Here is a 12,179-nt window from a genome sequence, read left to right on the forward strand (position 1 = left end):
GTCATCAGAAGCTGTTGAAGTATAACCTCCTGGCTTTGGTGCAATCAGCTGATAATTTCCTCGTTGCCTGTTATTTCCGGATAAGATGACATTCACGAGTGGCAGAGGTCGATATGTGTGCTGTGTCGGACTGTTTTAACAAATTTGAGCAAATTTAATGACTTTAGAAGGCTTTAAACATTATTTTTTGTATTATAAATGTCCCTTGTATACCAAGGAAGCAAACAAGACAAACAAGAAAGGAGAAACAACATTGGTATGGATATCTGTGCATCTCTACTTAACAGTGATTGATTTAAACAGCACCGTAACTCTATAAGATGGTCTCTTATTTGCTTCTATCTTCCACCAGTTATTTTCATTGTTAATCATTCTGCCACATTATCTTCTCCTTTCATTAGATCCCTCGCAATACAATGAAAGCCCAAGGTGATTATCTTCCTTTTTATCCTTACCACCAAGCACAAACCCAGAGTTATCCACCTTACTACATAATATATTAAAAAAGGGGAAAAATTTGAATTTTCAGTTTCTACTTGACAATCAAAATATTTGCCTTTTCTCCCTTTTTTCTCCCACTGATTGACTTTTATTAATCGACAGCTGTTGCTACGGTACTGCTACACCACACAAATTACTAATATGTACACCTGTGAAAATGTCAGCCTCCCGCTAAGCCGTGTGTGACAATTACGGCAGAAGATATAAATTATCATTCAGATTGATATGGGTGACAGCTTTCGGGGTGGTGGGGAGACTGACAGGACTGGCTGCTGCTCAGCTCTGAACGTTGGGCCATTCTGATTAAGCTGTCTAAAATATTAAAGTGAAGCACTTTGAAGTATTACTCTGGAACTCTGACTATTGCTTACTACCGTCTACCACTCAGTTGCTATCTAGCTACAATATAGTGTGGGCTGTTAAATGATGCAGGAAGCTAACTGAAAGGCTTATTGAGACTGACAGGCTGTTGTCTCCGTTGCTTTTCGCAAACGGCAAAAAGACTTGAACCTCGCCGACTTTATAAACAATACAGCGTGCTTTTTGACTCTCTTTAAACGCAGTCGATGCGGCGCGCAGACAACAGCTCGTCCAAGTTACACAACACATAATTAGACGGCTCATAAAACCTCAAAACAACAGGGATTTTTTTTTTTTTTTTTTTGTAGAGGATTATTGGGTGCATTTTCCCTTCACTGCTGCACACGTCCCAGCCAAGTAAGCAAAAAATAACCAGAGTATTGATTTGTCTTTAATGATGCCTCGATAGCCTGTAAATGATATAACAAGAGAGGAGAAATCCTATGCAAGAGACTTGCTTCAGCATCGGGGGATCAAATCGGCGCCCATCAGTGAGCCTGCATTATTGATGCCTTTGTTTACATGATGAGACCTTCTGTCAGGTAGCAGGATTTTATAGTGGTGCATCTGTCGTCCACGTCTTCATTATATATACAGTATTTGCGTCTCAACTTTTGTCCTTTTTCCCCCCTCCTTCTGTGTGCTTTCCCTCTGGATTTATATGGGAAATTTGTGGAGGAGCTGTGATTGGACTCCTTCTACAAAGGCCTCTCATCAAGCTTAGTGCAGCCTCTCTTCTCTGTTGGAGCCTGTTATGGATGCCTATATATTTAAGACACAGGGTTGATCTGTGAGATGAGCTTTGCTGGGAGTTGGTGAAGTATGGTGGAGGAGAAGACTTAATTATTTGGAGGGAAAAGTGGTGTCTCTGCCCTTCTATCGCCTCCTCTATCTCTCCCCTCTCTCCCTGTATCTCTTTGTATGTTTCATTTTCTTTCTTCCTCTCACTGCCACTCAGCAGGGCGCCATTAGCCATTCAGCGCAGAGAGGCCTTGAGGAATTGAAAGTGACAGAGCAGAAAAAAGAATAGAAAAACTGAAAAAGGAAAGGAGACAGGGGACTTGGGAGAAGGGGGGGGGGAGGAGAGAGGGGTGAGGGCAAGAGGGGTTGGAGTGAGGTGTTAGGTGGGAGCAAACCAGGCAGGACACAGTGCCACATTGGGAGATGGGAGGGGGGGTTAGGGATTAAGCAAGAAAATGAACACATTTCCATGGAGATGAAGAGAGAAATCAGAGGAATGAAAGGATGCAAGGGAAGGAATTATGGACAAGACAATTTGAAAGCTGGCTGAAAAAGAGCATGGAGACAGTGGTCGAGAGTTAGAGACGCGGCTTGGAAGGGCTAGAGACGCGCAGTGCATGCATGCATGTATTGAGTATGCTAATTATGGAATTTCTGAATTATGAATGAGATTAATTGCATAGGCAGATGTGAATTTATTCACATTTTCTTTCTCTTAATTTACCCCAGACACTTTTAAATGGTAATGGCTTTTTTCTGACAAAAGCACAACTCTTTTTGCTTACTCTTCCTCTGTCTTTTTTTTGTCTTCTCCCTGTTATTTCACCAGTATTCTTGCCGGGGCGATGAGGCGTCTGTTGAATAAGTACTACTTAGTTCCATCACCACAACTTGGCACGATAAATTGGACTGTGAAATGACTTGCAGTCCCGCCATCATATGTCTTTGACACACATACGCACACGCACGCTCACGTGCTGTCGTCATTAGCTCACTAATGTCTAGGGTGCTTAGCATGACTTAGGAGCCATTTGGATGAACTGCGGAGATGATTTGCTCTCTTTATGGGATGTTTGTGCTGTGCCATTTTTTGCTGCGATTTGCATTTTGCATTTCCTGCTGTCTGACAGAAATATAAATGTGTTCTCCCCTCAGGTCCTGGCAACATGGAGACTGTATCTCTTTGCTGTCAAAGTGCCCACCAAGGTAAATGTTCCCCCGCTCTCAGTGGAATTTTATGGCTTTCACTTGCCAGCCTTGATCTCATGGTAATTCGCAGAAAATGTGACAAAGAAAAAAAAATCAAAGGCTTTTCAGAGCAGGAGAAAAGAGATAACGATGATGACTGCAGTGATGATGTTATAGGATGATAGTAGTAATGATGACAATTACAATGTAGACGACGAGGGGCAGGTGGGATAAAACTAAAGCAGCAGTTTGAGGATGTAAATATAGTTTTTAGCTTGCAGCCAGTAGCTAAGATGCAGCTGGTCACCTTTGCTACTGGCTGTTTCAACAATACACTGTATATAAAAGATACAACAAACTTCTGGGTCACAAAAGTGAAGCCAGTAGTGCCTTAAACCTGTCTCCCTGAGGTGCCTCATTGGGTCAAAGTCTGTGGGGAAAACAGCCCCACTTCTCACTTTCTTAATGATCTCAGTAAACACTTTCCTTATGATTTCTTGATCTTTTAAGTGTCAATAGTCCCCACTGGAGTAAAGCGGAGAATAAAATGGAGTGTGCTTCAGGGTACACTCAACTTAACGCTTCAAGTTGGCACATTAATAACCAGTGGGTGATGTCCTGGTGGTGCTAATCATCTTTTATCTACAGTTTATGTTTTGAACACCTTGATTGGTTAAAGTAGGAGGACTGTAATGCCTTTTAATAGAGCCAGGTTAGCCATTTGTCCTTGCTTCCACTATTTGTGCAAAGCTAACCTAATGCATATTTTTTTCTTTTTGCTAATACACTTAAGGTGGATGCAGTCAAGATGGTGCCACCAATTAGTTCTAATTAAGCCCATAAATAGATTTTGATCAGCCATCTTTGTGGGTTTGAAAGTGGATGAATAAGAAATCGAGCTACATTACACAGCCATTCATCAGTGACTTATAGGAAACCCTAAAAGATAACCCAATTTATTATCTTTATTACTCTGAATGGGACCAAAATTTAATTTAAAATAAATGAGGTTGTGTTCAATAAGACTTGAAACTCATCTGGATAGTCTTTACTGATGTCATAAACTTAAAGAGAAATAGGGTTGTTTCTATACTATCATACTAATGTTTTGCCTCCTGGTGGTCATTATTAAGTAAAATAATTCAGTGGACTTATGGCTTCACTTTTTTACCCCAAAACGGCTTCCATCTTTAATATACAGTCTGTGATATCACTACAGACATAGGAGTAGTATCTCATCTAGCATGACTGCAAATACATTTCTTAAAATGTTTTTTTTATTAGCCAGTACTAGTAGTGATCCCATTTCAAATTGTATTTGTTTGGCCATAATAATTTTCCATCATCACAGCACTGTGCTCACTAGAAATGATGAGCAGTGAATTGATCAGAAGGGTTGTAAGCAAGTCAGCAAATCATCAGGGCGATGATTCTCTCTCACATGCTGTAGTAAGAATCTGGGGCAGAGATTAGGCTGCTGACCAGCTGACTTGCAGCGGAAACACTTTTGTGCAGGACAAACATAACAGAAAATTCCAAAAGAAGGTATTTAGTCTGAATTTTAGAGTAGATCTATTGAATTGCCGCCAAAGTCGATCAAGATAACAGTTCAAGCTAGATTGGAAGGCATCCACTAGGTTGTCAATAATCCCTTTCTGCAAATTTGCACATCTAACCACTACTTATAGGTGGTGAGTGAGAGCGAACAGTTTCAGATGTAATTTTACTGGTCAGCCTGTGTTTTCTCTGAAGTTTAAGAAGCCTTGGTGTGTGTGTGTGTGTGTGTGTGTGTGTGTGTGTGTGTGTGTGTGTGTGTGTGCTTCCAGCTTCATTTGAGTTTTCCTTTTGAGCAAATTGGCATCATCAGAACTCGGAATCTTCTTTATTCTGTGCAATATTTTGTGAACAAAACAAGCTGAGATTAGGTAACATAAGGATTTTGTTTGAGCTTGTGATGCATCTCTGCTTCTCTCAGGTCGAGGTCACCTTCAATTTTTTGGAAATCAGAGCAATGAACACCTACCCAGAACACCAGGTGAGAGCGGCGCTTCCTGCCAACTGTACCGTCGTAGCAGCGTTGACTCTCATGGGATTAAAACTGTCATTGTCGATACAGGTAATCATCGATACAGACAAGACCACCTACTCGCTGAGGCTGCAGACCCAGGAACAGCTGGATCACATGGTCAGCCACATCAACTACGCCCTCTCCAGAGTCTTCAACAACTCAATTTATGCGTAAGCAATGTCAAGCGTCGCCATCCTCGAGCAAAGTGCCGAAGCTTTCTGTTTTTGTGCTTTATGTTGCTGAGCAGCAAAGGCAAGTTGTCCCACGTTAACAGACTTTGACAGTGTGTTGGCAAGTTGGCAGCTTCACTTTAGGATTGCTTTCCTCTTTAACAGCCAAAAATCATTCTTATCTTGCAGTAGTTTCCCTCCAACCCATTTCTGTGTCATTGTAGACTCTTACACCTAGCAATCACTGGGCTTAATTTGCCAGCTGACACTGAGTAGGCTGCTACCGCGAGGCACGGTTTCGTTTTCTTGCTGTTTACGTAGTACTTTCAGTCAGTAGATGCTGTCGCCTCAACCCTGAAGTCAAAAGAAACACATTCTTATGCCGATGAAAATCCTACAGCGGGCACTGAACGTCCTCTACGCTTTAATCTAAAGCGGTAAAGCGCAAAGGATGCACACAATGAAAAGCCCAGAAAGTTTTGTCCCGCAGTCATTAGAATGTATGAGGAGGAAAGGAAGGCACAGAGTTTGTTTCCCTCTCTCTTAGTTCTCATCTACAATTTCTGAGAGCACTGGGATTGACTGTGCTCCACTATTGACCTGCACAAGGCTATCTCTGCACTTTATCATCGTTCAGAATAGCTCTTTTCCATTAGGGCCGCGGCAGATGATTGCTTCCAGTGAGGACATTTAAAGAGAAATAAAGAAAGGGGAGAGAACACAGGGAGGAACCTTGTGTTGTGGATTTAATTGTGCGGCCCGGTAACTGATTGGTACACGATGCAGATAGTATCTAGAGAGCGTGCACGTATGCACGCTCTGGGGCGGATGATGATGATTGCGGAGATAAGGCAGGGATTAAGGTCACGGATGTTGTTGGGTGTTGTGTGTGTGATTTTGTTGACAAATGCGATTAAGGATGGTGTGTGTTGAATTCCACAGTGTAACGGTGTAATCCTATCAAAAAGCCAAAGCAGGTACAGCCGCAGTACTATGTGTGAACACAGTATTTGCTTTCTGATCCATCCCTACACGCTCTGCTTACTTGTTGTTTCTTTCCGATGCAAGTAAGGCAGAAAGGTAGAAAAGGTGGATGAGCTATGTTTTGCAGGAGTTCATTTGAGATCTCAATGTTTAAGTCAAATTTCCTTTTAATGTCCTAATTTCACTGGACGTTGTGTAAGGATGTATCATTATGATACCTACCAGGGTGTGAGCCTGCTGGGAATACGGGTTATACTCATTCATTCGAACCTTGGTGCATCCTTGTGTCTTTGTATAGTCTCTTGGGCACTACAGTACTCCGCTTAAGCCACTGGGAGTTCAATGTCTTGCTTAAGGACTCTTTAGCAACAGCACCAAAGGAAAGAAGTATAATATTTAGAATGTACTTTTCCCTAAACCTCTAACTGATACCAGAGGCCTTCTCATTACAAAAAATACTCATTAATAATCCAGCCGTGTGCCTCTCTCCATAAAATATAGATGACAAATATACTTATTAGGTATTGTTGCAGCAGGGTTCGTGGATTTATAGTGAACCATCTCAATGGGCCACATAGAGCCCACTTTGATCAAAGAAACTCTCATTTCACATCAGATTAAAAATAACTACTTAACTAACTATACTTTTAATGCTATAGGTGTTTAACTAAGAGGTTTACCTTAATTACTGTTGTGTAGTATGAATAGCAGGGAAGTTCTAAAACTTGTGAAAATACAGTTGAAAGTCTAAAACCTATGCCTGCCTTTAAATTTCCAAAGGTGTCAGGAGATTGGAGTCTTAGCTGGGCAGATACTGGCCCCTGGGCCTTATGTTTGACACCCTGCTCTAACTCTGTGGGAGGGTGGGGCTTATACCAGTTGACATGTTACCAGTCTATTACAGGAAGACAAATGATCATTCACGCTCACAATCACATTTATGGCCACTTAGCATCACCAATTAGCTAAATGTGCATGTCTCTGGACTGTGAGGGGAAGCCGGAGGACTGGGAGAGATGCATGCAAACAAACAGTACCCAGCCTGCTGATGGATTTAAACCCAACAATTCCACCACTGTTCTGCCCTATAATGAGGCAAATCTCATTTTTATCTGGGTGCCATTGTTGCTGGTTAATCTGACAGGGAGAAACCTGAACCAGCTCAATCTAATAAAAAGAAATCCTAGCTAAAATGAAAGGTTCGGCTATTTTCACTTTATGTGCGTTCTGCAGCAGGCGTCTTTATTTAGTCAGAGGTTGTTTGGTCGTAGTATTACACCACAGGATGCCTAACACATGGACTTATTGCCTTTAAGAGCTGAGTTTGTTGGCTGCACACTAGCTGAATGTCCTGTCCCTGCTCTTTCCACACATTTCCTGGCTTATCTCTACTGCATTATATGAATAAAGGCCAGACTAGACTATGGTTTAGAGCAGGGGTGTCAAACTCAAATACACAGTGGGCCAAAATTCAAAACTGGAACAAAGTCGCGGGCTAACGTTAATATTTATTGAAATATATTTATTCCTCCAGATATAAGAATGAATCTTTTCTTATGGACTCAAACACGTTTTGCTGAAAAACTGAATATGGAACAAGCAAAGCTTAATACTAAACAATATATATATTAGCTGTATAATACCAGTAGGCCAGCTCTAATAGTAATTTGGTATGGCTTCGCGGGCCAAATGTAAGTAGGCTGCGGGCCAAATTTGGCCCGCGGGCCAGAGTTTGACACCTATGGTTTAGAGGATTGCCATGAATGTAAGTATCCTGCTTAAATTATGATTCACATCAAATGAGCTTTTCAGTCAGATCAATTACAATTTTGTTTTAGTACAAATGTACAGTTGTTGATTGAATGCAGTACATACAATTACAATTATTAATTATTTAATAAGCATTTCACACATTAAGCTTCTTTTCTTATTGTCAGTTGAAATTGAAATTGTTTTTTCACATCTTCCCCCACAAAGAGGATAGAATTTTAAATGCTGGATAACAGTTTAGTCAACTGCAATCAAAAATGTACATATTAAATGACTATAATTCCATTCAACTTCACATGTACCTTGTGTTTCATTCAAATCTGCACATGATGGCCTGGGAAGCTCTAAGATGCACTTTGGCGTCATCATTGCCAGCACGAGCTAGCTCTGAATCTCCTTCCTCTCTTTGTTTCAGCCCTCCTATTTGTCGAGCAGAGGGAGAAATGCCCGATGGGAGTCACAAGTTTTCACCGAACTCTGAGTCATCATTAGATCCCCAGAAAACTTGTGGTGAGAGCCCTGCTACCTTTCTAACCACATCTCACACGCACATTCATACATGCAGCACTTCAGAGTCCATTCACACGCTGACTCAGTAGCTCACAGCAAACCATTTTGGAGACTTGTCCATAAGTGGGTCAGAAGACCAAAGTTACTGGATGCACTTGCTTTCTGCTAGTAATCCTATTAATCTACAAGAAGAGCTCCTTCATGGTTCTGTACTTTCATCTCACCTCAATATTTACAGCTAATCTCTCCCTCTCAGCTGACTATCTCTGTCTCACTCTTTTTGACTCCCTCTTTCATCTCTGGCCTGCACCCTCTCCCCTCTTCGTTTCTCCATGTCTTCTCCGCTACTTCATTCTGTCCTTGCCATTTCCGATCTGTCATGGTCTAGTTTGAATTGACTTGTTGTCCTCTCCTTCGTATTTTCAGGAGGTTTTTCTGAGACTTATGCAGCTCTCTGCGATTACAACGGTATTGGCTGCAAAGAAGAAGTGCAGTGGGTGAGGAAAGCATACTCGCAGAACAAATCCACTTGTGTTTGTTGTCTATATTACCTTTTGTAGATTGCTATTCTTTGTAGAGTGGAAAATATATTTTTCATGATACTGTCTCATATCTATCTCAAACTCTGTCTGTTATTGTTTGTTTCCCTCCTCCTCTCTGTTCCAGGATGTTGACACAATCTATCACTCTCAGGACAACAGGGAGTTCAACTTACTGGATTTCAGCCACCTCGACAGCAGGTGAGGTAGTTTACTGACATTGTGGCCATGCCTAGTCTTAGTACAGTGTGGGAGCTCGCACTGATTTGAACAGCTCAATTAACTAACAAAGTTAGTTGCAGAGAGCAAATGGACACATTAACACAAACTCATTGTATTTGATATTCATTAGTTCTGCTGGAGTTAGTCTTTGGCAGATGTATGTAACCCACAGACATCAGCCAGGCGTTTGGCACGCTCACTCGTGCTGCTTTGCCAGAATCGGTCTGCAGCCACCTTTCTTTTCCTACTGATTTAGTGGGTTTTTTCTTCCTTTCCAGTCTGATATGGAATACCCGTCAAGCTACATTTCTGCACAAGTCAAGGCCGTTCCACTGAACGGCTCAGTATAGGTGTAGTTCTACACCAAGTTTTGCGTATGAGTGTGCAAAATCATTTCATTTGAAAAGATTCTCACAGGGATCACTTAGTTCCCAGATGGTTCCCACATACATGTACTTCACGTGATCAAATTAGAGGCAAGTACAGAGAAACTTTTGCCAGTTCAACAGAGGAAGGCTTTCTAGGGTGAAAGTCAGCAAAATCAGTTTTCAAGTGAAGGGCAGCAGATTTTGAGCTATTTATGGCCTGCAATTTTACCCGCTAGCCATCCAATTCACAGGTCTACGGAAACCACATTGCTTTATGGGCACGGATCTTTTGAAATGAAATAAGATATAGACCTTTTTTTTCCTGCTCTCTTTTCTCTTCACCTAATCAGAGTTGAAGTGGGAGGTTTTACAGAATTATCCATTTGCTCCTGCTGGAGTTCAGGGTTACAGTTCTCTAATTGGTCTCTGGATGACAGCTTACAAAATCATCTCCTCGTGTAGAGAATGAAAAGTTTGTATCAGCTCAACCAAATTCTTCCCTGCTCTCGAGGCCCAGTTTGACCTTTTCATTCTGTCAACATAGAGAAGAGGGAAAAAAGAAGACATTATTACCAACATGCGTGAACTGATTTATGGCTCTGAACTGTAGAAGATAAGAAAACTGCATAAATTGATTATGGGTCCAGAATTACCATCTCACTGGGTTTAGGTGTGTTGTAAACAAATGTAATAAAGCGGTCGACGGGGAATTGAAAGTCAAAACTCAGCACTTAAAACTAATGGTGATTTTATATCCCAGTGCTCTGGAGTAAAGACCAAAAACAATAAAAACACATCTGTGTTCTTGGGCTTTATGAGTGCCTTGTAGTTTTGGAAGAGGTCTGCATTTTATTTTGCATCACGGTGGACTGTTTTTTTTTTTTCTTCTTCTTCTTTTCCTGTGTGTCTCTTCAGCTGTCACTGTTCATCTTTCCTTACACGAGAGCGGCTATTTGTCTAACAAGACCCTCTGTGGTTAAAATTTTGAGTGCACTACTCTTCTGTTGACTCTCTGGCTCCCTTTCCCTCCTGTGCTTCTGTTGGGTTTTGTTAGAAGTTTGCTAAGATCTTAGATGATGTGGAATGAAACACCTTCAGAGGCAGAATCCACAACTTTAAGATGCCATGTGTGCTCTCCTCTACTTCCCTGCTGGTACCTTTTTTTTGTCTGTGTGTGCGTCTACTTTTTCAGACGTATAGTGTCGGAGCGCAGAACTTGCCCAACTGATACGATCATAAAAGGATTTGACAGCTGACATGCAAAAGCAGAATTCAGACGAGCTTATTTTTGTTTCAAGATTCATTTATTTATTTGTTTTGTCCTTAAAAAGCCCAGAAGTGTATGTATGGTTTCTATTTTCTTGTGTAGCAACAGCACTTCTGACTTAGAAAACATATTCACATTTAAAAACGTAGATCTCATCATAGGAGTGAAACCTTGCTATGGTGGTAAATCAAAAATCCATTCATAGAAACATGATTGCAGCAGAGGCTCATGAATATATTAATGTCTTTCGCATTGAGAGCCCAAATCGCTGCCTTTCTGTTGTTTTTGTTGTTGTTTGTTTGTTTTTTTGTACAATTTCTTCATATTCATTGTGATAAAGTGGGAGCTGCTGTTTTTCAAGATCTTCCTTCAGCATATTGTTCCCATGAGCCCAGCCCGTATCAAATCACGGCTGATAAAGGAAGCGAAGAATATCACAAAAATAAATAAATAAATAAATGCAGGAAATAATCAAGAAAGTCTGTAAAATGGCCACACAAACGATGTAAGAATGGGTTGTTCCGTGATCATGTGCCAGAGGCTATTTGTGGTGCATTACTCTTTCCCTCCCTTCCTTGTCCTTTCACATTTCTATTCCCTCCATCTCCCCCGATTGATCTCATCTACCGTTACCGCGAGCGACAGGGCGATGCTTTTTCTGCTGACTGCTGTCTGTCCAAACACAGACTGTGCTCACTCGTGTTGACTGAAAACGGACACCTTTTTTCAGGGCCCGTCTCGTCCTCGTCATCTTTGCTTCCTGTATTGGCTCCCCATTCGTTCTCCTCGGCTGAGTCGCTGTCACTCTGGGTTCTGTGTGTCTACTGCAAAGTCACAAATAGGTGGAGTGTGTGTGAATTTGGGTAGAGATTCTGTGGTTTCATACAGTTGCTTGTTTGGCGAATGAGAGAGACAGAGAGAGAAAAAACTGTTACGCCTTGCTGACTCAAGAACATGTAGAGGCACCTCTTGGATTGACAGTCCACCCTCTGCGTGCATACACACATGCTAATAAGCGCTTGTCTATGTAGAGTGTCCAGCTGCTTTCCAACTTTCTGACTGGTTTAATTTTTCCTGTTACTAAAGTTGGACTCCATAACAAGCCGGGCCATCTGCCCCACCTGTCACTATTACTGGATCTGAGTTGTGTTTAGAACGGAGTTAAACTGTAACTTTGATTCATTGCAATGCAGCACTTTCATATGCTTTGAATGGAGCTTTCTTCCTGCTGGAGCGGCTGATAGGATTTGCTTTATTTTTGCAGCACTTAGAAGACTTTGAATTTTATTATGGTTCAAATAGTTACTGTCAAGATGTCAGTCAAGATGATGCTAACGCTATCAGACTGTTAGCCTAGATTAACCACTTAGACTCTGTTGAAAGGTTACTTAGCACCTGTAATGCTGATAAATGACCTTATAGAGTATTTTCATTAATATATTGTTTGGCAAGTAGTGGAGAGTCTAAGGAATTTTGATCGTCAGTTTGATG

At 41.3% G+C, this 12,179-nt stretch overlaps 1 protein-coding gene across 2 annotated transcripts in view; it reads left to right on the forward strand.

Moving 5' to 3' along the window:
* Window positions 1–12,179, forward strand: part of carmil3 (capping protein regulator and myosin 1 linker 3) — a 101,374-nt gene that overhangs the window by 12,678 nt on the left and 76,517 nt on the right. For both annotated transcript variants that reach the window (XM_085377004.1, XM_085377005.1), the window contains exons 3-8: window positions 2,758–2,808; window positions 4,766–4,825; window positions 4,907–5,028; window positions 8,198–8,292; window positions 8,719–8,789; window positions 8,959–9,032. In XM_085377004.1, the coding sequence (XP_085233130.1) occupies window positions 2,758–2,808; window positions 4,766–4,825; window positions 4,907–5,028; window positions 8,198–8,292; window positions 8,719–8,789; window positions 8,959–9,032 (473 nt within the window). The remainder of the gene's footprint in view (window positions 1–2,757; window positions 2,809–4,765; window positions 4,826–4,906; window positions 5,029–8,197; window positions 8,293–8,718; window positions 8,790–8,958; window positions 9,033–12,179) is intronic.

Source organism: Diplotaxodon limnothrissa, linkage group LG18 (assembly GCF_057381915.1).
Source record: "Diplotaxodon limnothrissa isolate DT_005_m linkage group LG18, D_limnothrissa_male_GT1.1, whole genome shotgun sequence".
Classification (NCBI taxonomy): Eukaryota; Metazoa; Chordata; class Actinopteri; order Cichliformes; family Cichlidae; genus Diplotaxodon; species Diplotaxodon limnothrissa.